Here is a 26655-nt window from a genome sequence, read left to right as displayed (position 1 = left end):
CCCTCCACTGGGCCCCTCATGACCGGCCTAAGTGACACAATGTGTACCTTCTAGCTTTTATACCTTCTCATAAAATATATGGTAGAGTAACAATTAATTGGCCCTTTCAATGTACATGTGGCTGTGGGCTAGTCAGTGTTACTTCTGCATACTGTACGTTACAGAAGTGAGCATTTGGAAAAGTGTTGTTCGATTTCAAACATTCAATTGGGAACAGTGATAAAACCAGGAATTTGGAAACCCATGACTTTTGTTTAAATATCAAGTAATAAACCCTGTGGAAAGCTGTGATAAATTTAAGTTAATTCTGGGTTGGACAAACTTACTTGAACATTCACTTTTAGTTTTATTTATTTGAAGAAAACATAGCAGTTTTCTCCAGATAAAAATAAGGTCAATGCTTTTTGATCTACATCTGAACATGTTTCGTAAATCCTATAGGAATCTACTAAAAAGGAATGGCTGTAAGGTTTGGCACCAAGTTGCAGACTTTTTTTGCCACCATTAATTGACTCGAATCTCACCTCTGTAGACAAAGTTGGAGGAATACATACCCATCTCATGTCATTGAACAGCCTACATGTAATTTCATTTACATATTTATTCAAAAAGTAGACATGAAATGATGTCATCTGAGAGGGAAGGATTATGGGAAATAACAAATTAAACATATGTCTGTTTGTTTAACGCACTAACAAATCAAACTCATGTTCCATTAAGCCAGTTGTTTCTCTCAACGCATGTCAGGTTAAATGTACTTTTCAGTTACAGGCTGCGGTCGGTCTTGGAAATTAGTCGGGGTTTTGTCAGATAAGATGATAATTTCACCCACTCAGTTTATAAAAACAAATTGAATGGTAAAAGTCGTAATGCAATGATCTTAGACCTTTGGGGTAAATAAGAGTTCTGAGAAAAACAGTCTGAAAGAAACTTGGATCCAGATCTTTAAAAGTAAAATTCCAGCATGTCAGCTTTTTGTAAACCCCTTGGAGTTGTAGATTCTTTTTTTTTTTTTAAACAGTATCCCAAGTGCTATAGAAGTAGATCAAAGCTGATATAGGTAACTAGAAGCATCCCAACAACTTAAAGAGAGGGCTTTTTGGTGGTGTAGCTTGGTCCTAAAGCCCTCTTTCCTCCGATGGCCTTGAATAATTGTGTATGTCCTGCCTTGAATTAGCATCGAGCCATAGAGGGCTGAGAGTTACCTAACATGGCAGACACATCAGCCTACAATCACCCTCTCATCAACGCACCTATTGCTGTGTGTTGATCCTGTGTTAATTCAGCAGGCCTTCATATGTCACTTTCAAACTAGCCATCCACAACTGTTATAATCCATTGGAGCGTCCCTTCCTATCGCAAACCCTCCACTCTCAAGACCTGGTCAGGAGTAGATGATTAGATTTTCGTACTGAAAAAAAAGGGGTGGGTATCAGAGACAATCTGGCAACCCCACAGGTGGACCAGTAATATATTTAATTTGCCATTATTGTTTAAACAAGAAAATAAACACATGTTTGACTTTTTGGTGACCTTGTTAGAAAACCCAGAGGTAAAATACTTATTAGAAAGTATGCAACAGTCTGTCGTGATGTGGCCGTGGTATGGAGGTATACACATGTATTGCATGCCTCGCATCCGGAAGTTGACATCCACCCCTAAACCCCCCAAAACCATTAGCTTTATTTTCAGTATTTCCAGCTGTTCAATCTTAAACCTTCAAAATTGGCTCAAAAAATAAAATACCAGCAAACCATAAAGATTACATAATAGAAGCGGTTACCACACTAATACATAAAGTAACACTTGGTCATTTTGTCTTTTTACTGCCCAGAGAATCATTTATGTGCGCAGCAAACTTTTCTGCCTCTTGCTTCTGCAGCTCTGGATTGGGTGAATGGCTTACATTTTGGTTACCCCTGCATGCTGGTTCACATCCCACTTGATCTCAAACTGTTCTCATTGTTGATTCTGGGGTTGAACAACAAAAAATTACTTGGATTGAACCAACGACCTCCATCGTGCCATGCATTATACCAACTGAGCTGTCTAACTCTATGTTGGCGGTCTCCCTATTTTGTCAATATCTTTTGTTCAGGGTGTTGATTAACCTGGTTGCATTCCAATGCATATTGAGATAGGGTCAATGATGACAAGAAAATGATTTGCTACATTTCATTTCAGAATATCTTTTATTCGTTCAATGGCAATTGTTTAAGAACATAAGTGAATAGCTGCAGGTAAAAAAAGGACAGTCGATCGAAATTTGTTGATGCCAAATGGTACAATTCTCCTAAAAGGTGTAATCAAAGTCAAGATTTTAGACCGTTTTGGAAAGACAGATCGTAAAGTAACCCTGAAAAGTGCAACCCAGGGTGTAAAGAAGAGAAAAGAAGAGAAAGCAGGCGTTGAAGCCGATGATGTAAAATGATTGTATACTTCATCTGGATCCCCTCCCCTCTTCAACCAGTGAATCTGATAACGCCTGAGGCTTCTCAATTTGACCATGGCACTACTCAGAGTGGGGTTTATTCCGCCGGAAACCAATTAAAAATCCTAAGCAAACTGTCAATTATTTTTTCACCTAGAGTGAATATAGTTTGGCACTAACAACTTTTTCTTTTGACTGTGTGTCCTCATCCAGGAAAGCAACTTCACATTTCAAACCCCGAGTTTTACAAAGACAGTCTTTAGGAGTCGGCTATGTGTGAAAATTACACTCCCGCCCCATCCAATGCCAAATGACAAGTTTTGCTTAATTAGTTGGCTACACTTTTGTGGAGTGGCAGAATTGTAATTACTGTGGACTGAGCATTTGAAATAGCGAGGGTTTTGTTACACGGTCTATCAGTTTGCGTGGCTATTGTTGCAATTGTATCCTAGTAATGAAATCTACCAGAGCATGTTTCGTTGATTGTAGTGCATGGTCATGGTAGTGTGCACAAAATTGTTTCAATGTAACACGTGCAAGAGCTGTTTCTATAGAAACCTAAGGGATTGAGCTTAAACCTAAGGAATTGAGCTTCAAAATGAAGGTTTGCCCTTAACTTTTTTTAATGCCTGGCCAGCAGGACCAGTGGGCTAGTCATTTCACTACCATTAGCTTTTTCACTAGTCAAAATTTTAAATGGTATGAGGAAGCTTCAACATGGAACTAGTCGGCAAGAGAGAATTCTGACTTGGCTTTATTGGTTTAACTGCCATTTGGCCAGGGGACTACTGTTAAGGCACTACACTGCCCATCATTCATTGTCTCTTTATTCATAGACTAGTCGTGTACCTGAATCCAAAACTAGACAAGTCCCCCTCTCGCACCCCACGCACCCCCTTCCCTGAATTCTCAAATGGAAAGGTATCTACTAACTTCCCCAGGTGCCTCACACAATGATTTTGATAGTCTTTTGTAAACCCGGCTCTAAATCAAACCCCCACGCTAGATTTACTGATTTGGGAAACTCTATTCTGTTCATAACTTGGTCCACCATTATCACAGAACACACCGGTTCTCAAAAGGGGATAAATCCCATCACAAAAGTACAACTCTGGGTGCAATGTTTTGTTAAATGCTACCCACACAAAAAATCTCCTTTTGATTGGGTGCGCATGCTGCGAGGAAAGCTCTTTATTTTGTCATGAAAAATTAAAGACCCTTTCTTCCTCCTTTGAGGAGCCCGGATTATCGCTATTCTGTATTAACGCTAATCAGTAAGATGATTGTACAGTTCTTAACTAAGCTTAACAGTTCCTTGGGCTTGAAGAGTTCCTCCAGACTTCCCTTGGGGATGTTATTTTATTTGTTGCTAATTGAATGTCTTGTATTTTAAAACATAATCCACATTTGGTTTTGTAATGTAATCCTGTTGGGTAATAAACCGTTTAGAAGTTCTAAGAAGTCGTCGTTCTTTATTTAAATCAAATTTGATCCCCTCTTTTGCTGGTAGTAAGTCCCTGCCTAGGGTTGTGGTGCGATAATAATCTGAGTTGCACCTGAACTCTGAAAAGAAGAAAGAAGAAAGCGATCAAATAGACATGGGTATTATACTAAAACACGTAACCTTGGGCGCTCAGGCTGAGAAATAAACCATGACAAAGAGGTCTTGAACGTAGACAGACCTAAAGGAAAGTTAAGAAGAAAAAATCTTTGCAAACCACTTGTATAAAGTCCCCTTACCTCTCCGTGGCTAAAAGCAGCAAGTTTTAAACCAAAAGGTTTTTTTTACCTCTTACCAAATATAGTGCAATCAAAAGAAGAACTTCAAGTTTTGTGAAATTCTTTTTAGAAGCAAAAGCACAAAACTCCTGCAGTGTAAAATTGACGGTGGAAAGATAGGGGGGTAGGAGAATTCATAATAAGTTTGACTTTATTCAAGAGGCAATTATTGAAGTAAATGGAGGATTATTAAAGAATTTTTTTGCAAAATACTTCCCCTTCCGAGTCGGACATAATAAAATTGAAGAAATATGAGCTTGAGCCAACTTAGTTTGGTTTCTTTCCTTATAAATTTTAGGGGAAGGCAGTGGAGCAATAAAACGGCTTGTGGCCTCACCAAAGGCTGAATTAGTCAAACTTTATGATTTTGAAAGCCAAACACAATTATCCAAGAAAAAACGCAGTAAAACTTCTGGCATTGAAAAAGCGAGCTCATTTACTGAACAGACAGCATTTTGCAAGGAGTAAGTGACTTTTATGGAGGCCGAAAAGCTGTAAAAACCTGCAATGCAGGAGTGGATAAAATAGAAAGGTGTTTTTTCTCAGATGTTATTGCCTCAAGGGAGTGTACCGACTGTCTTTTCTTTGTGTTATAATTTCTCGGTTTAGGACACAATGAGGTAATTTTACGGTGGGATTAAAGCTGAATAACCTAACGTCTGTGCGGCATGTTGATTCACATATAATTCAATTTGAGGTAATGAAAACTTACATCCATAGATCAACCTTGTCCAAAAAGTCCCCAAAGTTTAACAGCGAGGGTCGTGTTTTGACTCACAGCATGCTTTAGGATGTATTTCATTTCTTCCCTTTCAAAACGTCATGAAAAAGACATGACAGTTGATTCAAGCTGGTGTTTGTTAAATATCAGGCAATAAACCACAATGTTTTGTCAGCATTTTGCTGCATAAATGTCACAAAAAAGTTTGTGATATCTTAAGGGCCTTGTCATATGAGGCAATTTATGCCGGCAACTTGGAGGAAACTAACCCCAGTGCATGCCACTTTGGTAGCACACGAGTAAATTTTGAACAATGTGCTAAGCTTTTTTTCCTTTCATACCACAGCAGTCATGTTCAAAATAGTTTATCAGAAATGTGTCAACCAGTTGATGTAATGAATTTGTCAGATTTTCTTATCTTTTAATGAATCTGTTGTATATTGTAATACCTTATTTTTCTTGCTGATCCAGCCACAATCCAACCGAACTCTCTGAAAACCAAAATCTTTCAAATTGTGGTCAGCTATCAACTTGAAGGCTAAATCTACCATGACCTTATCCTTTATCCTGAATGCAATCCCGCCTAATATTGCCCAACACAATGCCACAAAGCAAGCTAAGTAGCAATGATATTCCAATTTTGAAATTCATATCCAATAAAGCTGCATTTATTTCCCAATAATTGGCCACTTGTCTACAAAAACACCTCATAATCTCACCCTCTGGCTGACTTAGCCAGACAATTGGAATGAAAAGCCTTATTTTGACATTTAACTGTGGTTTAATTCACACAACATACAGTAGGAATAATTGCAAAGTGACTGCGGCTGAACACGTTTTTTAATCCATGCCTGGGGTTATTCGATGTAGTGTTATGTATAGAAGGTTTCAGACCAATATCATGATGCTGGGGTGTACAGGTTAAACATTGAATTCAGAAATAATGGTTAGGTTTTAAAATCAAACTTACTACCAAGTGTTTATTATTCATAAAGAGTTCCTGTTTTTCTTGTTATCCGTTGGAAGGGTTGATTGTCGTCCCTTAATTCTGATAGATTCATTGATGAGAAATTGTAAACTTTCACCAGAATAAAGACTTTTTTTTGCCTGCCTGGTGATTTTATTACACCCAGTTGTTGTGTATGCTCTAGATCTACTGTCCTTCTGCATAGCATTGTTCCCAAAACCTCAGTGAAATGTAAAGCTATACCAGGTGAAAATGTCATAATTTCAAAAAATTTCCAGTTTGGATCCCCAAATCGCACCTTTTTGTCTGAAACAACCATCATCTTCAATTGAGGCTCTCTTTTTTTCAAAAAGAACTTGCTGAATACGTTGTACCTTGGCATTTTGCAGTACATTTTAATTTGCTGCTTACAACAATTCTGTGCTTACGGTACGCTTTAAAACACATAATTCGGTCAGCTGTAAGCGGCAAATTCTGTGGTTAGCAGCCCTATGAAATGAACCCAGGTTGTCCAGCTCAAACCAGCGAAACACATTTTGACATGTGACACTATGTTCAACCCTGTTACTTATGACCACATGTTAAAGGAGTAAAGTATGTCCCACAACCTACATTGTAATACCCTGTGTATGTTTTCTTAACATCTAATGATTTTGTCCTTGGAGATTATAGTATTATTAAAGTATTATTTCTTGGCGTCACTTGGACCTCCCTGTATGGTAAATGGATACAACCCGGCGTTTCTTAAATCAAGGAGATAGTATTGCAATTTGAATATTTGGGAAGTTTCCCTCCTTTCGATAAAACCTCAGAACTTTTGCTTGAAAATATTTGACCTCAACTGAACTACAAGGAGAGCCAATAGTTCCTAAAGAGCAAGAAAAATATTAAATAATTTGTTGCACTTTTGTTGTGCTCAAAACTTTGTAGGCATACAGGGGCTTAAATTGGAGAGCTTTTAAAACCAAACATAACTATCAAGTAAACAATCATCATTTAAATCAGCATGCGTGTGTCAAACTTACAAAGTTTGAGTCCAGAATGCCCCAAAGTTTTTTAACAAATCCTTGAGAGAACCATGTTTGTCGTGCAACTTATTTGTTCGGATGCTGTAACTTCACAACAGACATTTATTCTCAAAAAAAAAGCCATATCTATAATGAGATCTTTCAGTGGATACCCACAGGAATTGTGCAATTATCAAAAAGGACCATGTCCTTCATAAAAACCTGACATAACTCATTGTTTACACCCTCATGAGAGCCCCAAAGAGCAGCACTCAAGACATCAGATTGCTTCTGAGACATCTCAGATGCCACCCCTGGGTTTAATTCCTCAAAGTTACCACCAAATTCTATTTCTGAGTTTGGCAGCTTCGTGATAAAGCACCAAATTTTCTGAACATTTGTTGACCGTGAAAACAATGGCGTGTTTCTACCCCCTTGTGTATTGATGTAATTGCTGTTCAGTTGGGGTTTTAAACCAAGTTCAGTAGTTCAGTACATTCACTATCAAAGAAGGCCAGCACTGTGAGGGAAGTTGGAGCTGCCTTGATATAGAAGCTGTATCTATCTCCATAGAAACCAGGCACCCTAATCCTAGGGGTATTAACCGACTAGTTCTACCCCTTCAGTTACCCCTCCCCAAAAAGGAAACAACGAATCAACAAAAACTGCAAGCTCAATTATTTTTGCATTAAAAGAAACCAAACTTTTCTGTTTGATGAAGTAAAATGTTCCATGCACATTGCCTGAATATATCAAAGCTAAACATAAACTTTGTTTTATTTTTTGGATACCTCTCATTCTAGTTGTAAATTCTTAATCTCACAATCTCTCAACGCTTGACCTCACTGCCCGGCCTCTTTGAACAGTTTCAACCCTGCCACCCTTCCTTTTTCCTTCTAGAGAATAAAAAAAAACCTGTCCAGCGCGCCCGGTCTGACCATTCACACTAAACTGATGAAAACTTCTCTTTCCTTGCAAGTCATCAGATCATATTGTCCCCTCTGGTGACAGCACATCTCCCCCCCCCCCCCCCTTGTCAACTCTTTCCACTCTTGCCAGAAAGTTCAGACTCTTTCATCGCTTTTGTATATTTTCATTAGTTGTTGTTTATATGTATTTCTGTAAAAAGTGTCTTTTAGCAAAAGGAGGCTGAGGCACAAAAAGCAAGGTAGCTCTTTGAGAAAGAGCTCTTTGGTCATAATGGTCTTTGCCAAATAATTCTGTCATTACATCACAACTTGAAACAGTTGCTCAAATGACCTCAAAACCTTTCACTTTCTCAAACAAATAGTCATGTTTTGCTTACTTGACAATTTTGTCTAGAGAACTCTCTCTTCTCATTTTACAAGGATAGACATTCTTACACAGACAGAGACAATGTTTTAACTCAAAAAGAAGAATGGGGAGTAAATTTGTCTTTTTCAACCCAAATTTAATATTTTTGTAGTTCTCTAAACATCCAAAATTTCTCCCTCCATTAGTGTACTTGTTTGACGTAATTTGTAAATAATTATAGCCATCCGCAAGAGGCTTCCTCAATGGTCATTCCAAGTCTTCGTGTCTGACTTACTATCTTGTCAAACCACATCATCCTCAATGACCATAGGACCAGGGATAAAACCCAAACTTCTAAGATGCTGTTACATCCTCCGGACACACTTTAGCCTAAAAAAGCTGTGGAAATCTTGACCCTCAAGGGACAAAGAAAGAAGTTAATCCTAGATTTGGTCCGAAGTCGCCAGCAATCTTGACTGGAAGTTGATAGCAAACCCTTGATGAATGCCATGCTGCACAAATAAGTGCTGAACAGAAAAGAATTTGCTTTATTGCAGTAATTTTATCCTTGGCTCACTTCCTTGACAATAACTTCCATAACCATAATCCAAGAGGCTTAATATTTAGATTTGTGTAAATGCCCCTTCCTTCAAGCCTTTATATCGGACAATCTTTGTATTTTAAATCTCATAACTCTTATCACCATGTGACAAGAATGACTGGATAAGATCCTTTGAGTATATTGTAATATAGCTTTAATCACATGATATTACAACCACAATACCAACACATCGCAGTGTGTTTTATTGTCCCTCTAACAAAGGATGTATTAACTGCCCACAATGCTAATATTTGCTAAATGTTAGCTGGCTGGATACATCTTGTTTGCTAAAGTTACACCTTAAATGATTCCAGAATGATTTACAGTCCCAAGCTAAGATGATTTTACACAAGGATATCTTGTTAACTTGTGAAATAATTCTCCTGCCATGTTGAACTTTCTCTTGTTTGTATCAAAGTAAACATATATCAATGATACGCGGTTAGAGATTTGAAAAAGGGATCAGTAACATTTTGACATTTTCATGAAAGACTTTATTATTCCCCTGGTATTTTGAATCCAACCAGGGGGTCCACTAGGCTGATTTAAGTATCTGTAGTGTTGCTTGATTTAAGAAACATGGAATACATTTTCCAGTATTTGTTTCACTTGAAGCATTTGAAGTTTGTGGTTTCTTGAGAAGTGTGGCATACTTACATGTTGTAAAGGTTGAAGGAAGTTTACCATTGGGACTTATGCTACGTGGTGACCGGTCATGGGTCTCTACCCAACTCCTAAATTTTATATGAAATACCTCAATGGGAGTATCAAACTACTCTGGTTAAAGTAGGTTTTTTTTTATGAGCCAACAGGGTTTCCTGATTGGGAACTAGTAATATCCTTATTAAGAAAGAGGTTCAAATCGGGGTACAAGTATACCCGAATGGGGGTAGGTTGAAGGTTTCCTGATTGGGACCATTGGTCCTCATTGGGCGAAATGGGCTTCAATAAGGGTAGAAGTATACCCATTAGAGGGTAGTTTAGTTGTTATCGTACATGAAGGTTTCCTGATTGGGGACAAATAGTAGGCTTATTAGGAGAATGGCCATTCTGGGTATAGTAGTACTAGTATATCCCAACTGGGGTAGTTATTTGTAGTTATCATGCATTAAGTTTTCCTAATTTAGAGCGTCATTGGGAGAGAGGACTACAGTCGGGGTAGAAGAATCGGGGTACTTTGGGTCAATTACAATTCTGTAAATATAAGTACGCTAAATAAAAGTTTAAATATCATCATCGCATACCAATCGGCTCTCCATTGTTCTTGAAATATCTTTACTTTATACAAATTCTTTTGCCGTGTCATGGCCTAGCAGTCTAGTGCATCAGACTCAAGTTCTGATGGCTGAATCATCGAAGTGTTCATTCGATTCCCGGTTGTGATAACTTCAGCAAGGCACTTAGCCATAAGTGCACTTAACCATAATTGCTTCTCTTAACCCAGGTGTATAAATAGTAACTCGCGAAGGTTGAGATTGAATTGTATTTGATTAATCGCCCACAGTGTTAACATAAACAGCTTGACATTTTATGCTCCCTAGGGGGATGAGAAAGTTTGAGAAATAGTTTAATTATGCCTGATGAGCAGGGATAATAATGTTATGAAGTACTTTCATCTAGCTACCAGGATCAGTGCGCACTATAGAAGAACTGCCTGATGTTATTAAAGAACAAATCTAATAGCACCAGATGGAGCTTTTCTGCCAGCGGAGGCCTTAAGTGAGGTAGTGAAGTATCAAGTAGCACCCACTGTGAAGTCAACAGGGTACCTTATGCTTCATTACAGGGTTTAAATTCAATCAATTGAAAGGCCAGACAGATAATGTAAAAGGCTACCTCCATGACTAGGGTCGCTGAAGGGGGGGTGCATGCTTCTGTGTTATCATCGTAGAGGTGGGATACACTTGCAGTAAGTTACTGTTACATTGAGCCACTTGCATTGCCTGGATGGGTGATAATTCCTCAAGATTCAAGTGTCATTATAAGACACTCAGGAAGGTATGGGAGAGACCAAGTAAAGATAAAAATCTCTCTCATGTTGTCTTGTCCCTTTTGAAGCCAAAGTTTCTCAGAAAAAGAAAAAGAAAGGATTTGGGACTTTTTTCAGAGAAAACCCAAGCCATCAAATTACCAGTGGCAGGATTCGAACTGGAGTCAAATATAATGAAGGAAGGAAAGATGCCACCACACCAACCCAACCACAAGGTTGATTTTTCCCATGGCTTTACCACAGTCACCAATGTACATGTACCATATGCTTTGATTTATATATAGAATGTTATCCCAGAACCATAACTTCTGCCACCATTACCCATTGTTATTCTTTATCTTGATTCATAGAGTGTAAGCATAGCAATACTTTTCTGCAGTTCAGTTCAGTTCAATTCAGAAAGTAGACTTTCAAAGCATACCACAAGTAGCTGTATTATACTTGATTTATCTTTTCACCTTAGTTTCTATCCATTTCACACCTAAACATGTTGTTCACAAACACAGTTAAAGTATGTGACATACCTGGTTACATTTAATGCAGACTGAAATCTGTGTAACCCGTAGCTAACCTTTTCTAGCAGGCGTCCCACTACGTGCCGGTAATATGTTATGATTGTCCTTGCTTATTGTGTCTGTATGAATAGAAAGTCACTGATCCTGTTGAGTTTGACCGACACTTTTAGGAATAAAATGGTGATGAGCTAACACCTGTTACGGGGTGGTTCTGAACTCAAAATGAAAATTTTGCCTTACGTAATTTGTTTTTACCATTACACCTATGTGTATTAAGCATTGTATACTAAGTACTTTCCAGAGTTTTGTGAAAAAAAATCCACAGGCAAAATACACAGGTTGGGTTCTAACCCACAACCTTTGCATTGCTAGAGCAGATGTCTTACCACTAGACTACCAAGTTAGCCCAGTGGCTAGAGGCAGTTTTACCTGGTTAAATATGTTATACATGTACTTTTGATTTGAATGGTATAAGAAATATTTAGAATAAATAAATGATGTGAATTTTTAGAAAGGATAAAAGGTTTCATATGTTTACAAACTAAATGAACTCTTTTGCCAAGTTGTGCCAAGTTCTCAACCTAGGAAGAGGTATAACATTTACTCATTCCCTTCACAAATACTCTACTTATAAGTGTAACCGTAAGATGGATAAATGAAGCGTTTTATAAGTCAAAAGAGAGTGCAGTCTCAAAGAGAATATTCCATAGACAGATCTGCTATTTCATTTTTTTATTTGGGCAAAGCAGTTTTTTCTTTATAAAGGGCACCTCTATGAGCAAAGTAAATTTCTACTCAAATAAAGCCTGCAAAAATGTTATGTTAGTCAACAAATTTTATACCCTCTGTGTTTATTGACAACAAGACTTAGAATAAATACCACAACAAACCAACCATGATTCAGAGGCATATACCTCGCCGTAGGCAAAATATTTTATATAATACATGGTCATAAACTGGAACTTTTACGTCCGAAAACTGTGAAGTCAATAGGAGGCCAGGAGGTATTGAAGTACGCAGAATTCCGGAGTTTTCTAAGAGTGACCAAACAAATTCACACTTTTGCAATGGAGAGTTGTTCATGCATGCCTTAGTGCTTTAGTTCCTACTTGTTGCAACTCAGTGAGTCCGTTCTACAGGGGGTGGGAAGAAATCGCACGTTAATGCTTTCATACCCACACTCCAGTGCCCATAGATTCATTCAGACTTCAGAGTTTTAAATTCAACACCCCTCCTCCCCAAACTCCCAACCACAAAGAAAACAGAAAATAAGAAAGGTTTATGAAAACAAGCCTAGTTCCTGGTTGTTTTCTACATGATGGCCAGTGCAGCCATTAGATGAGCATCAATACCTCAAAACATTGCCAAACACTCTCCTCGTGATTTTGCAACACAAATTGAATTTTTTTGAAATGACACAATTTCCTTTTTTCAAAAGGTTATAATTTTTTCCAATAACAGCTGGACCAATGTAGAGTCAGGTTCCCAATGTTGGAATTTCTCGCACAAAACGCACACAATTATAATAGAGATAAATGTAAGGGGGCCAATTTCATGACTCTGCTTACCTTAAAAGCAAATAATGGGCACTTACAGAAGCAGAGAACTCCCAGGTTAGTAGGGATTTTTTACTTGTGCTCTGGAACTTTACAATAAAAAACTTTCTACAGATGAGTTCCTCACATGTGGATAAAAGCAATAATGAAGCAAGATGGAAAGAAGGATTGATAAAGTTTGTTCTGCCACTCCCACTAAAAACTTTCCACAATTAATAATTTCCTCACTTCTGCTGGACGAGGAATGCATTTATGAAAGAAAAAGGAATTAAGTTTTGAAACTGGAATGTTAGTTCTTGATGGTGGATTCACACTTTCTTTTGGCTATTGTAACTTTTAAAATTCCGTAAGGCCTAAAAAATGTAACAGCTCAGTTAATTCAAAATAGTAAACTTGATTATAGTATAACCTACCCCACCCAAGTGACAAAAGACCCATACAAGTTTTAAAATGGTCTGACAAAAGAGATTTAAAATGTGAAGTGGAATTCTTTAGGGTTTGTGTAACTGTCATACCGTAACATTCTCAAAACTTAAGAAAAAACAAACAAACAAAGCGGATCAACTGGAATACTGATATGTCAAGAAAAGTTAGAGCATTGATTTGAAAAATTTATTTTTCTACAATTTTTGAAATATTTCTCTTTCTATTGGATGTCAAATTCTCCGACTTCATTTGAACTCTTCAAAATGCATTTAATTTGAAACAACTTTAGATGAAATAACTTCTTTGATTATTGCATCAACATACCTTGTGGTAGAATTCCATGCTTTTGTTCAATACATACCGCTCGTAGTTTTGATGTTCAATCAAGTCATGAGGATAGACGGGCAGTCTTAAATTAGTTTCAAAACCATTTGGTTTTGGATTGTCAGGCAATAACAAAATTCTCCAAAGACATGTCTGAACTTTTGAATTTAAGTTTCTTTGAGATATACACCAAGACAGTTCTGAATGTTTAGAAGTATTCTCAAGATATTTTGGGTACTTGGTAAGAATGAGAACTTTCTTTATTGCCTTTCCTCTGTTCACCTGTCGCTGAGCATCAAGCTAGCACCCCTTCCAATTAGCAAGGCGTACGTGCAGTTGACTGTTAACCATTCACAATACACTCAATACACCATGATTGTCGTCCCAGGTAAATTAATGGTTATATTGTGACCCGACACTTTGAACGATTCTCTCAATTCAAAAGTGGAATTTCTCAATTTACTTGGCTTGTTGACAGAGCCAATTGTCCCGGTCGCTTTTAAAGTATTGCTAAGGTTGATTTTTTTCAAAGTTTTCGTCTGGCTTTGTTTGACGTTTACCGGCTTTGACGTGAAAAACGCCCAGGCCAACTATTGGCCACAATTACCGAATTCTTGTGCTATTGTTGAGATTCCACTGCAAATACCAATTCTTACTTTGGATTTCTAGGGGTCATTTAGAAGGCATGAGCTTTGAAAACTTTAAGATGTGTGATGTGATGGAAGACATAGACGATATATTTGAGCATGTATTGTGTGCTAACAATGAGGCAGTGTATGGGGCAAGAATGCTCTCAATGTAATTGTCTTTCAAACCCCAGAGGGAAAGGTACTTTTATAAAATCTAATTTACAAATTGACTCTACCATTATACGCAGCTTTATCCTTTAGGACTTACGGTAACACACAAAAATATGTCAAAGTGAAAGATGTTTTGTCTAACAATGAGTACTTATTTAGTCAAGTTTAAAATTAATTTGTTGAGAAAAAAATCATTTTGCAGGATGCATTCTACCATTACCGTCTTTATAAAAAGTAGGCTTTTTGAAGAAACCCCCTCCCCCCCACATTTTTCCACCAGCGTCATTACCAAAGTCCAACCCCTACATTCAGCCACTTTCCTATATTCCCTCCCTCCCTGGCTCTCTCTTGACCACTTAAGAATCATGCCCTCTTTCAATCGGGCCTGCAAGTTCAATCTGATTACAATCTATACTTACACCTACCTCTCCCTATGATCATTGGATAAGTTTATCAACATATTTTATAAAAGTTATTCTGCCAGGACAATCCTTTCACAAATCGTTACTCTTTGATCTTAACCCTATTTTGTTGATAACGAAACACCCTTGAACAAGTGTATCAAAACTTGCGCTGAATCTTTGTACAATTTACACATATTCATACTTTATGAATAACTTTTTCTAAATTGCAATTTTTATTTAATTGAAAATTTAATATCAGCGTTGGCACCTTTGCTATTGTGTAAATTCTTTGCACTATAGAAAACTTTTCTTCTCGTTTCGCCTGACCTCAGCTTCACCTCAATCATTTTAAGTTATCTTTTTATTTCTGAGCAAGGCTTTTTTTTTAAAAGCTAGTCAAAAAAGCTTAGAATTATTTAAACAAGTCTGGAACCATAAAAATACGTTAAACCAAATTTGTCTGTTTCTCTCTGCGCGTACCGATTCAGGGGAAAAACATAGCTTCTGGCTTTGAGGGTCAGCAAACTTTTGAATAAATTGCAAAGGTTGGGTCTCTGATAAAAAGTCCCTCCCTCGTGTTGAATGTACAGGCTTTACTTATTCTTTGGATTAAACTGTTTGAAAATGTGTATGAAATATGTCATTGTCTTTAACAAAATGTTTATTGTTTGTATTTTTCAGAATTATTGAAATCTGATTTGAAGCATTTTGAAGTCAAAGGAGTAACTGATTACTCACAGCTCGTTATTGACAACTCAGCAAATGAACTCATCGTTGGTGCCAGGTCAGTCAAAGTTTTACTTAAATCTAAACTCTAGAAGTTTGAGGTTCCCAAATCAGCAGCGACTATTGCTAGATGTTTTCCATGTGTGTGTAGTTCCATCATTTAGTAAACTTGCCATTTGTTTTTCCTTATGTTTAAAACCAAATGGAGTATGAGTAATGCATCCTTTGAAAAAAACTATTAACACATTTGATATTTCTGTTGTTTAGTTCTACACCTCCTTTAATCGTAAATACTCATAAATTTGCTTTCAAAGTTTTTTTCCTTTGCATTTGGTAGAATTAACTTATCAACTTATATAAATGCCAATACTGTTAATTGCAACTATAGTTAAACAATTTGTATCTCATATAAAATTTTAAAATGTATCAAAGGCATTTAAAGCCATTGGACCCTTTCGGTACAGGAAAAAAAAAAAAGTTCACAGATTTACAAATAATTTACAGGGTTTACAGAAGGTAATGGTGAAAGACTTCTCTTGAAATATTAGTCCATGAAATGCTTTACTTTTTGAGAAAACGGTAAAACAATATAAATTCTCGTTAACGAGAATTACGGATTTGTTATAAACACATGTCATGACACGGCGAAACGCGCGAAAACAGGAGTGGGTTTTCCCATTATTTTCTCCCGACTCCGATGTCCGATTGAGCCTAAATTTCCACAGGATTGTTATTTTATATATAAGTTGTGATACACGAAGTGTGGGACTTGGACAATAGTGTTTACCGAAAGTGTATAATGGCTTTAACCATCTCTGCCCAAAATAACAATGTGCGCCAAATGGTAAAAGTTGTTGTATATTGTTAAAATTAGCAGTCAGCTCAAAGCCCATACTTTGCTGCACTATGCTGCACTTAGCAGGGTTGTACATAGCCTTGACATGCCCATGTGCAATCCCAGTCCCAAGCAAACCTTGCTAATTTATGGGTAAACTAGCAAGGCATGCCAAAACTGGTGGAGACACTTCACTTTACAAAAGAATCAGCTGTTTCATTTTGCTGCATTTAGGAACCTTTTCAGTTCAACTGTGTTGCAGTTTTCTGCATTTATCATCAGGGTGCCTGGAAAACACCTGTATAGGCTGGGAATATACCAGTAACATCAGTTACTAATTGCAGTTACTCAAATGATCACAATCATACAGCTTTATAGTGAGTCAAAGTGTACCAAAGTTGTAGAACCAAACATTGTTTCCAATCCACTTTGCCTGAGGTTTCAGGTATCATTACATGAACGTGTCACATAAATTTCAAAATAAACCACCTCTTGAAATAAATAAATAAACGTCCCCCCAAGGAGTGCCTGCTTTGTTTTGACTTCAGGACCCATGAGGTAAAGGCCAAGGGAACATCTTACCCAACACCAATCTCCTTTCGTGGTATTCCCCAAGGTGAAGCCTTCAATGCACAACAAACGTAATTAATCACCAACTGATTTTCCTCTTTTTGAATTTTTCAAAAAAAGTTTTCTGAGTTGTCCTCACGTTGTAGTCCCCAGTACAAAAAATACTTTGTCAGCAAAAAATGTCTGGCTCACATGATGCAGCAATATATGTTTCCAAGAAAAAGACTAACTCCGGGTGCATGTGATTCCATATTCTGTAATAAATGGTGAATGTTTCTGAGGCCCTTAGGGTGGGATAACAACTTATATAAATGTAGTTAAATCAAGTAATACTAGATAAAGAAAGTAAGGTTTGTGGTTAGGTGGTAACACCATATAATATTTCCTGTAGACAACCACAACTCTTTAGAGAATATATTTCAATGATATTTCTACAAAGCTTGCTTTGTAGATTGTTTTCCCTCAAGGCTGAGTTTCAAAGCATTGCTCTACTTACAGAGAATATGTGTGTGATCATTATTTCAAAATGAATGTTGAAATTTTTGAACTCTTCGCGCTTCTCTCATTTCAACTTCCGGAGAATTATGTCCGAGTAGGCCCCCCCCCCCCCCCCAAAAAAAAAAAAAAAAAAGGTTTAGCGTCTTGCCTTTTTGAAAAAAGGAAGGAGGATTGCCTTGTTTCCAAAAGAAACGTTAAATGAACCCACCAGTGGGGGAAGTTTGAAATGGTCCAGACGAAATTTGGATCTTTTGAGGGAAGATTGAACTGTGAGTGGGAAATCTTTACTTCTTAGGTCTACCTATGTCGCAAATTTGAAATTGTCAGGAAATTCGATGTGAAAGTTTTAATTGTGAGGTTTTTGGAGGGAAAATGTACAGTTTGAGATTGTGAGACTGTATGGAGTCTTCTATCGTCACTTAGAGTTGAATTTCACAGTGTTTTTACCTGTAGGATGTTTGTTGGAGAATAACAAACAGAAGCTGTGTTTGTATGATGTGCCCATCAGCCTAGAGGAAGGCGTGGGGGTCAAAGTGAATGTGGTCAGGCTCTTGTGGTCAGACCCACTGTCATCAGCTATCAGATGTTAACACCACACTGTGGTCAAAACAAGATTGCGGTTTGAAATCAGAATTCAAAACGGACTAATTTGAGGAGAACTTGGGCTCTGTTCTTGGTGTATCAAGTTATTTTAAAGTCAATCCCACTGAGCATAGAGTAAGGTTAAACAATCTGGTTTAGTGTTTGACTTGTGGTTCTGTGTTTTTATCATTATCGAACAGTTTAATGAATGGAGGAAACACAAAGTAAAAATGCATGGAAACTGAAACCCAAGAAGCTTATGAACAAAATTAATCTTACTATAGGCCTAGTACAGAAGGTAGATGCTCGGATTGTGTCTTGATGATACCAGCATAGAATTTGGCACACAGTCAAAGTTTGTCATGAGATAAATATTTGACTCTAGGGCCTCACATGAGAAAGATGGAGGTAATATTACAAGCAATGCCATCTTGAAAACTTGGAGATCTGTTTTCAATCTTTCTCATGACATACTATATGACTGTGCGGCAAATTCCATGCTTGTAGCATCATAAGCTTAACTAGTAAAATATTTCCCTTATCTGCCTAACTAAGTGAAAGTGAAGAATGCTTCATGTAACTAGATTTATTTAGCGTACAGTCATAAAATTGTGTTTAAAATTTAGAATGTACTATGCTGTGACGCTTCGGTCAAAATTTATTAGGTCAGAAATAATAGATAATAACTGTTTGATTCCAACAATTTCTTGTGGCTGTTTTTTTTTCTGAAAAGGTTTATAAAAAAAACATTTGAAATTTTAATGCGGTTTTTACCTCCCATGAAGTGTTAGTTATAGGCGCTTGGTTCAGGTGCTAAGTTCAGACACTAAGAATGCAAACATTGCCACCTCGAACTTCCCATTTTTTGTTTCCATGTTCAAAAAATCTTTTCATCTATTATTGTGTCTTTCCCATTGTCCCAATTTCCGGCTGAGTAACTCTAGTTGGTGCGTCTAGGCCAACATACTGCCAGCATTGCTTAGTGAAGTAGAGAGACCATTATCTCACTGTCCCCTTTAGCCACTCATAAAAATTAAAAACCTATCCACTCATTTTTCTGTCGTCAAACACCAGGGGGTTGCTTTTATGACAGATAATATTCATTCAGATAAACAGAACTTTCTATAAAATCGAAAAACTGACAGTCCTTAAATTTTCCTCCAGTTAGAATTAGAGGAATGACAAGCTGTTGTTGGGCTATTATTATTTCAGAAAACAACATCAGTGTTATTTATTTTATTTTATTATTATTCCTGTCAACACATAAATCTTATTTTTATATATGACCCAGTTTTAGGTTTAAGGACTCTTTTTTTCCATTGTAGCAAAAACCATTGGTATCCAGTTGAACAGTTCATTCTCAAACTATGTCAAGTTTGTGTCTGATACTGGTATGGTAAAAGGACAGTAACACATGTTTTTGTGTGTAAACCAATTGTGTTCATATTTGGCGGCAAACAACCACAGATTTGACAAATTGATTTTCTATTTTACTCCCCAAAAAGTTCAATGAATTCCTTCCTTGCCTTTCACCTCTGTGGACCCAGAATCAAATCTTACATACATCAGCCCGAATAGAGCCTTGAATGAACTGAGGTTTCAGTCCATACCTGAATGCGTGTGCTTTCCCCAATAGGGGTTTTCCTCCTACTTTTGTCGTGCTTTATATTCTACTACCACTGAGTAGATCTTGGAATTCGGGAGACTTCTCAGTTCTGGAAGGAACTGTCCTGCTTATACCTAGGCGGAAGGTTGAAAATCGGCCGGGCTACTACTAAAGTTTCTTTATAAACTTGACTAACTTGACTAACTTTAACAACCAATGACCTTTAACTTCAATCCATATCATTGACTTGTGTTTACCCAACAGGGATATGCTGGTGAGGTTAAGCCTGGATGATCTCTCAATAATCCAGGTAAGTGGATGAGGGTGGATCTAGTTCTGTTGTAAAGTTTCAATTAAATACCTCTGAGGGTTGCTTGGAATATGCAGTTTAGAGGAGAACTAGAACGCTTGACATGAGGACTAACTAAAGAGAAAAATGTGCTTTTCTTTGTCACCAGTTGGTATGGGTAATATTTTACTCAGACAGAAGGATTTGTTTTATACCGCTTGAGATTTGGATGTTTTTTGTTTTCAGTAAAACTAAACAACTGAAATTGAAAAGAAATACCTACCCATTCAAACGATCAACCTGATAGGCATTGATATCAATTTGTGACCGTTTTCAGGAAGAGCAACAAATGTTAAAAATGACAAGTTATTGATTAAACAGGAAGGGGTATTCATCTCAATAATTGCATGTTGCGTTTTCGGTGAGGACAGCCTCTCGCCTCTAAAAGAATACATTGCAAAAGCAGAGCGGCAAAGATGTAGGTTAAATAATTTGTATGGCTGCACGAAGAGCCATATATGTCAGAATGAGAATGATCATGTGACATGTGCATCCCTTTGCATGGACAAACATGTTATTCAGTTGGGTGAATAATTAAGAAGGTAATCACACTTTGGGGATTTCATGAAGAGACACGTATCTTTGATTAATTACTCCTGGCAATTAGCCAATATTTTATAAGAAATTTGTGAGTCAATTGAGAGGGTAAACTTATACAGAATCATATGCTTCAGTAAATGGCAAATTTAAGCTCAGCACTACAGTGTCAAATCCCAATCGCGCCTTTTGACACATGTGGCTCTTACAAACAGTGTTGATATCGTCTCTGAAATGTTTTTTTTTAATGTTCATTGTGTTCAAGACTCCTTTGCCATATTATGCATACAACATTCTCTAAAAGCTAAATTAGGGTTCTGTCACAATGAAATGACAATCCACAGTCAACGATTGATTAATACAAAAATACAGTTTCACCATTATTTTGTCCGACTTGTCCTGAGAAAACAATCTGTTTATTTCCACAAATTTATTTTAAATCCTGGAGGCTTTGTGATTATGACCCTTGTTCACATAGCAACCTCCACACCTTATTCTTTTCAAAATTATTTATTACCCTTTGTTATTAATTCCCCCATTCATCCAAGATATTTACCTGAATAATTTCTCTTTGAAACTGTCTCTCTGAAAAGCTGCAAAAATAATTTCCTGTTCTGCCTCCGGACATGTGTGGTCAAGCAAGCAAGTATTATACCGCCCCGAAACAGGTTCATTATGATTTATGGCAAAAACCTTATGATGTCATTGTTGGTAGATTGTATATTTTAGCCATCGACACGCCACAGAAATAAATCAGGACTTAACAATCAGCAGCCGCCAAATGCTTTGACCATGACAAGCTGTTACCATAACAGTCACACATGTGTCTTTCATCCTAAAAAAAACCATGCAGTCGGTAGCAAGCCCCTCTGTAAATGTCAGGATGCTTATGGATAAAGGCCATGCAGCAAGCTCCTCCACACTAGAGAGGGAAGATAAACCTCCTGTGAGGCAAGTTCATGGGAATCTTCGCTAATTCACTTGGCACCAAGAAGAGGAGGAAAGCCTGGGGGTGGGGCGACTTCAAAGATTGAATCATTTGTGAAGACTTTATCAAAGAAATCCACGCGGCAGCAGTAGAATATTAGTATGACAAGTTCTGAAAATAACACAATCTACCCAGCAAGTTGATACACACATGGTGTTACCGCAAACCCAATATACATAGACTTCCTTCACACTTTGGGCAGTTGAAACATTACTGCTGTTGTTTTAAATATGTCATCTGACAGGACAGAAGAGAAGCTTGTATCAAAGCCAATTCTGTCTATGGTTAAACCTTGGTCCAGTCTGATTTTATTAATTTGGTTGACCTAGTCTGCTCACAATCCACATTTATGAGATTCTTAAAGTTGAGAAAGAACATCTGCAATAGGTTTATTGAATGGAAGTAATTAGTCATGGTGTTTCAGCAGAGGTTGATGTACATGTATCGGATAAATTGATTCAAAATTACAAATAAAAGAATGCAGGAAATTGCACCACTTGGCTACTTTATTTATGAGTGTTTTGTGGGGTTTGAATCCCACTCAAAGTGCTTGTGTTTGTTCCTTCACCTCCAAAGTTGTTTTCTGTGTACTCTTTTTTTGTGGGATACAACAAGAGTGGACCTCGTTTCATTTTACTTTCTTGATTGTACATTCTGTTGGCTGGAAATTCTGTCATGTGTGAAAGTCATTAATTGAGAGAGTTTCCGTGTAGTCTGGTAACTCTCAATAGACCTTGTATGGAACCTTGACTGAATATCTGGCTAGTGGACTTGCCTTGAAAAGGTTGCAAGATGGTGCAAGTTCTGGTACGATACCAAGGAAATGTCATCATGATACTGAATTTCAGTCTAAATCTTAAAGAGAGTGCAAGGTCATTTCTATTCTGAATCTGAGACACGTGTTCTCTGCACCTCTTTGAGATTACTCCAAGATGGCCACACAAGAGGAGGAGATGATGTAAAGTTAAGACAATTCTCAAGATGACTCTGAAGGAGTCAATCTCTACCATCATTTAGAACATTCCCACCTGCCTATGATGAGTATGATGTGGTGTGACATGGCTGGGACCCATTAGACCCCGATGACATTTAGGAGATTTAGTCCGATCAGCACACCTGTTTTCAAAACTCATACATCTTTAGTTACCAAGAGTAGGGTGAAGATGCTGGTGATGTCACCAATAGGGTTTATGACTTCAAACTGATTCGTCATTGAGACCGTTGATGGTTGAGAATTAGCTTTAAGATGACCTTTTCTTAATCTTTGTCATTGGAGATATCATGCTGAAAGAGATGCTAAATCGTTACCTTTGAATGAGTGGGTTGCAATGTATATATAAGCCTACAGAAACATCCGTCATACAACTGGAATCCACAAACTTCACCAAAATAAATGTTTTTATTGTTATGCCTGGCGGTTGGCGAAGCCACCAAAGGAGCATCCAGTTTCTGATACGTCATGATAACTCAAGTTGGTTCATGGATTGGTCTTGGGTTCCCCCAGAAGCTTGTCGGTTGTTAACTACCTAGGTCAAATGTCAAGAAACAGACCAGCTTGCAGGGCATTTGTGTTCACTCAAAACTTTTATTTTTCATTATTTTTATTTTCCACAATTACTATGTGAATGTTTAAAAGTTATTCGAACAGTCCATGTTTCCAAATTTACTTTCAATTCATTCACATCAACAAGTTCAGTACTCTTTATATTGCAAACCCCATATTTTTAATCAGAACCTTCTCTGACATCAGTTGTTTCCACCCACATCTAAACTGGTCCTGAACATCATGGCCCTGTAATATGAAATTCAATTTGAGAGCATTTCAACAAGTTGTTCCTTTCAACAGCTGGATTACAAGTTCTTAAGGGTTTATACTTCAGAGAGGGATTTTTCAGTCAAAAAAACACAGAAAAATCTGGTCAAACTCGTTTTTATGAGGACTAGTTGAAAATTGATATGCAGCATCTGGGAATAGTCTGATTTATTTGACGTTTCTGATTCGCAACGGGTTGTTACTATTTGAAGGTAAAATAACTTCTGTCCGGTAGGATTTTAGAGGGTGGCAAGGCAAAGGAGGTGCCTGGGACTGCCGATAAGCTTATTATTTAAAGCTACAACTTGAAGCCAAAAAGTAATAGGCCTAATAAAAGAGCAGATCAGGAATATAAATGTAGGAAGGCATCCCTCTTGAAAAGATTATCAGTTCAATGTTGTCTACATTGCTGCCCCAAAAATGTTTTATATGTAAAGTCAAAAATCTTCTTTTTGGTGGTTTATTTCTTGATAATTAAAAAAGAATCCTGTAGAACTCTTGTTGTGACTCTTCTATTTGTTGACATCCAAATTGCTTAAAAGCTCTACAAGAAATTATCCTCTCAAGAAAACCTTTCTTGTGATACACTCTCTCTGTAGAACCTCTTTAGCTCATAACTTAAGACTGAAATTGTTGTTAGTTAGCGGTAGACTGTAATGGCTTGGAAGGAACAAACTAAAGAAGATGGAAACCCTTTCATTATGACAGATCTTGTAGAATCTAAATCAGGCACAAAGCGACAGACAAAATATAACCCGGAAATGATGCATCTGTAGTCTTGGACTCTGTTATCTATTAAGTCAATTACTTGTTGTCTTTTGGTTCGAATGTTTGAGAATTGACAAAATATGCAATGCAACTTAAACTGGCTACTTAAATATCTTAAACATTGAAAGAACTAATCTTTATCTGTAAAGCTATCTTAAAATAGTATCAGTGGTAGAGTGTTAGTGTGTATTTTCTTTTGAAGTAATGCAGAAATTGAATTGAGACGGACCTTCAAAGAGTTGGATTGATTAAAAACTTTCGCCCACGTCTCTATGATTTGTATATGATATACATTTCCAAATGGTATGATTTTAAAGATTTTTCTCCATCATGAAAACACATCAAGGAACAATGTCTAACCACATCGGTATTTCTAAGATGTATTCTTAAAACATCTGTAACTGTGAACTTTCCGATTGTACGTCATAGACTGCCTCAGACACATTCGTCATGCGCAGGGATTGAACAAAATAATGAAGATGTTATGAGCTCAAATAGCTCCCTCACAGAGGTCAAAGGAAGACCGCTCATTGGCTGAGAATTGTGCGTTGTGCGTCACTTGTTTTCCTAACCGAAGTATTGTATGATTATAACCTATCAACTGCTTTGGGGTTTTTATTTTATTTTTAATTTTTTTAGGTCTAATATAAAGGATGTCATTTTAGTCATATTCTTATGAAGTCAAAGTTGAAAATTAGGCAAAATTTACTCAGTAAAATGTTGAAGGAATCATTTTATTTTGCATACCCAAGTGGACGAATGTCCCCTGACTGAAGTTGAACTTGTAGAAAGTCAATATATTGTTCAAGTTAGAGTTTCACACAACCGTGACAAATGAACAGGTAAAAAGTTAGTGGGTTTTACTTTCACACAGTGTTTTGTGCGTGATGTGGGATCTCACATCGTAAAAGTCACACCTATCACAAAAGATCCATGGGTGTTTAAGCAATTCTTTACACCACCTTTAATCCAATCTGTATTTATCCATCTGTGAAGTAGTCATTGAGATTTGAGTAACCAAGCACCTGCCTCCACCAAGGGCCTCAATGGGTTAAAGGGAAGGTTTGGTTATCGCTCTTAAAAATAACGGCAATAACAACTTTTGGTTAGAAGCCGATACAGCAGCTTTCGATAGTATAAAGCATTTTGAGCATCATTTCAAGTGGAAGTAATGTGGTCATGTTAAAACATAAAGTTTGTATGCCCCAAATTCTCAGATTGTGTATTCCTATCTAATAATAATTTGGGGGGGCTAATCGTCCTTACTCGCAGCTAGAGCTGAATTGCGAAGGACGTGGCTACAACGTGTTCGAGAAGCAGGCGTGCAAGGGCGAATTCAGCTGCCAGCCACATCAACCCATTATGACCACGGAGCACAGCCAAGATCGAAAGTGTTTTTTTTCTGAGGAAGGAAAACCGGGTAGTCTGGAAAACCCTAGTGGCACAGCAGAGAACCAACGCACCACTCAACTCACATATGGCCCAGACTGGGAATCGAACCCGGGTCACCTTGGTGAGAGGCGAGTGCTTTACGCACAAGCCAACCGTGCCACCTACATTTTATAGGGTGTCTTTAGGATTATAACAATCAAATGGTTCAAAAAGCCAGATGTATACTTTGCCTTTAAATAGCGTCAATGGTAATCACATCACCAGATGAGACCTGGAGGTATTCTGCAGTTGCAGTTTTTAGTCAAGAAATAGTTTCTGATCTGTTTGGCTCATTAAGAAGACCAAACATTTGTCCAAGAGGAATGTGTTAGCAGCGAGAGCAAAATTCCTGCACTGGATTAAATCCTTGAAAAAGGAGGTCCGTTTTCACAGACTCATTGATGTTAATACTTTGTTGTGTGCTTGAAAGAGGGCTGGAAGTCTGTACGACCCTTCTTTTTCTGGGCTCAAAAGTACAAGTTCGCCTAAGCAGAAGTTCAAAAGCAATCAAATGTCTCATTTGTATATTTGTTGCTAAATCTTCTCCAAGGCATTTTTTCAGTCCCATATAGAATTGATTATTCCTGCAATGACTTAAACATGTACATGTAGGCCTAGGTAAATGGAAGAAGAACGAGCATATATAGAGAAAGTAATTGCACTTAATGACTCTTTGCCGGTCACACTTTTGTTACATCTTTCGTCGGGCATATGATGACTTATAAACCTGCCTTAGTATCAGTCAAAGATCTCACAATAGACACAGGGGAAGAAAACATTTATTTTACACTTTTTGGGAAGTACTTTCTAAACCTTCATGTTATTGTCAGTCTTTTGAGCACAAAATGTTTTAGTTTTAAGATGTGGGTTCAATGTGTTGAAATGATTTGCCTGCATGCATACATAGCTGAAGAGCTTTTTACTTTCTATTTCAAAAATAAAAACGACTGGCAAAACTTCTTTGTTTGTACCATCAAGTTGGCACAGAAGCCAGTTGTTTTCCTCTGGTGACTATTGCACTCCTAATGTATTTTCATAATCCTAAACCTAACCTTAACCCTAGCTTTGTTGGTCACAAGGGGTTTCTGAGCAGGGTTGTTTGAACCAAAAGGATATCAGAACATAGAACAGTAACTGGTGTCGGACCTCATGATCA

At 37.4% G+C, this 26655-nt stretch overlaps 1 protein-coding gene across 5 annotated transcripts in view; it reads left to right on the top strand.

Annotated features, from left to right (window-relative positions):
* Positions 1-26655, top strand: part of LOC139936896 (semaphorin-5B-like) — a 158916-nt gene that overhangs the window by 52959 nt on the left and 79302 nt on the right. For all 5 annotated transcript variants that reach the window (XM_071931708.1, XM_071931710.1, XM_071931709.1 and 2 more), the window contains 2 exons: positions 15478-15580; positions 19878-19923. In XM_071931708.1, coding sequence (XP_071787809.1) covers positions 15478-15580; positions 19878-19923 — 149 coding nt within the window. The remainder of the gene's footprint in view (positions 1-15477; positions 15581-19877; positions 19924-26655) is intronic.

The sequence above is a fragment of the Asterias amurensis genome, chromosome 5 (assembly GCF_032118995.1).
Source record: "Asterias amurensis chromosome 5, ASM3211899v1".
NCBI lineage: Eukaryota > Metazoa > Echinodermata > Asteroidea > Forcipulatida > Asteriidae > Asterias > Asterias amurensis.
Note: the sequence above shows the minus strand (reverse complement) of the source record. Positions and strands in the feature narration are given on the sequence as shown.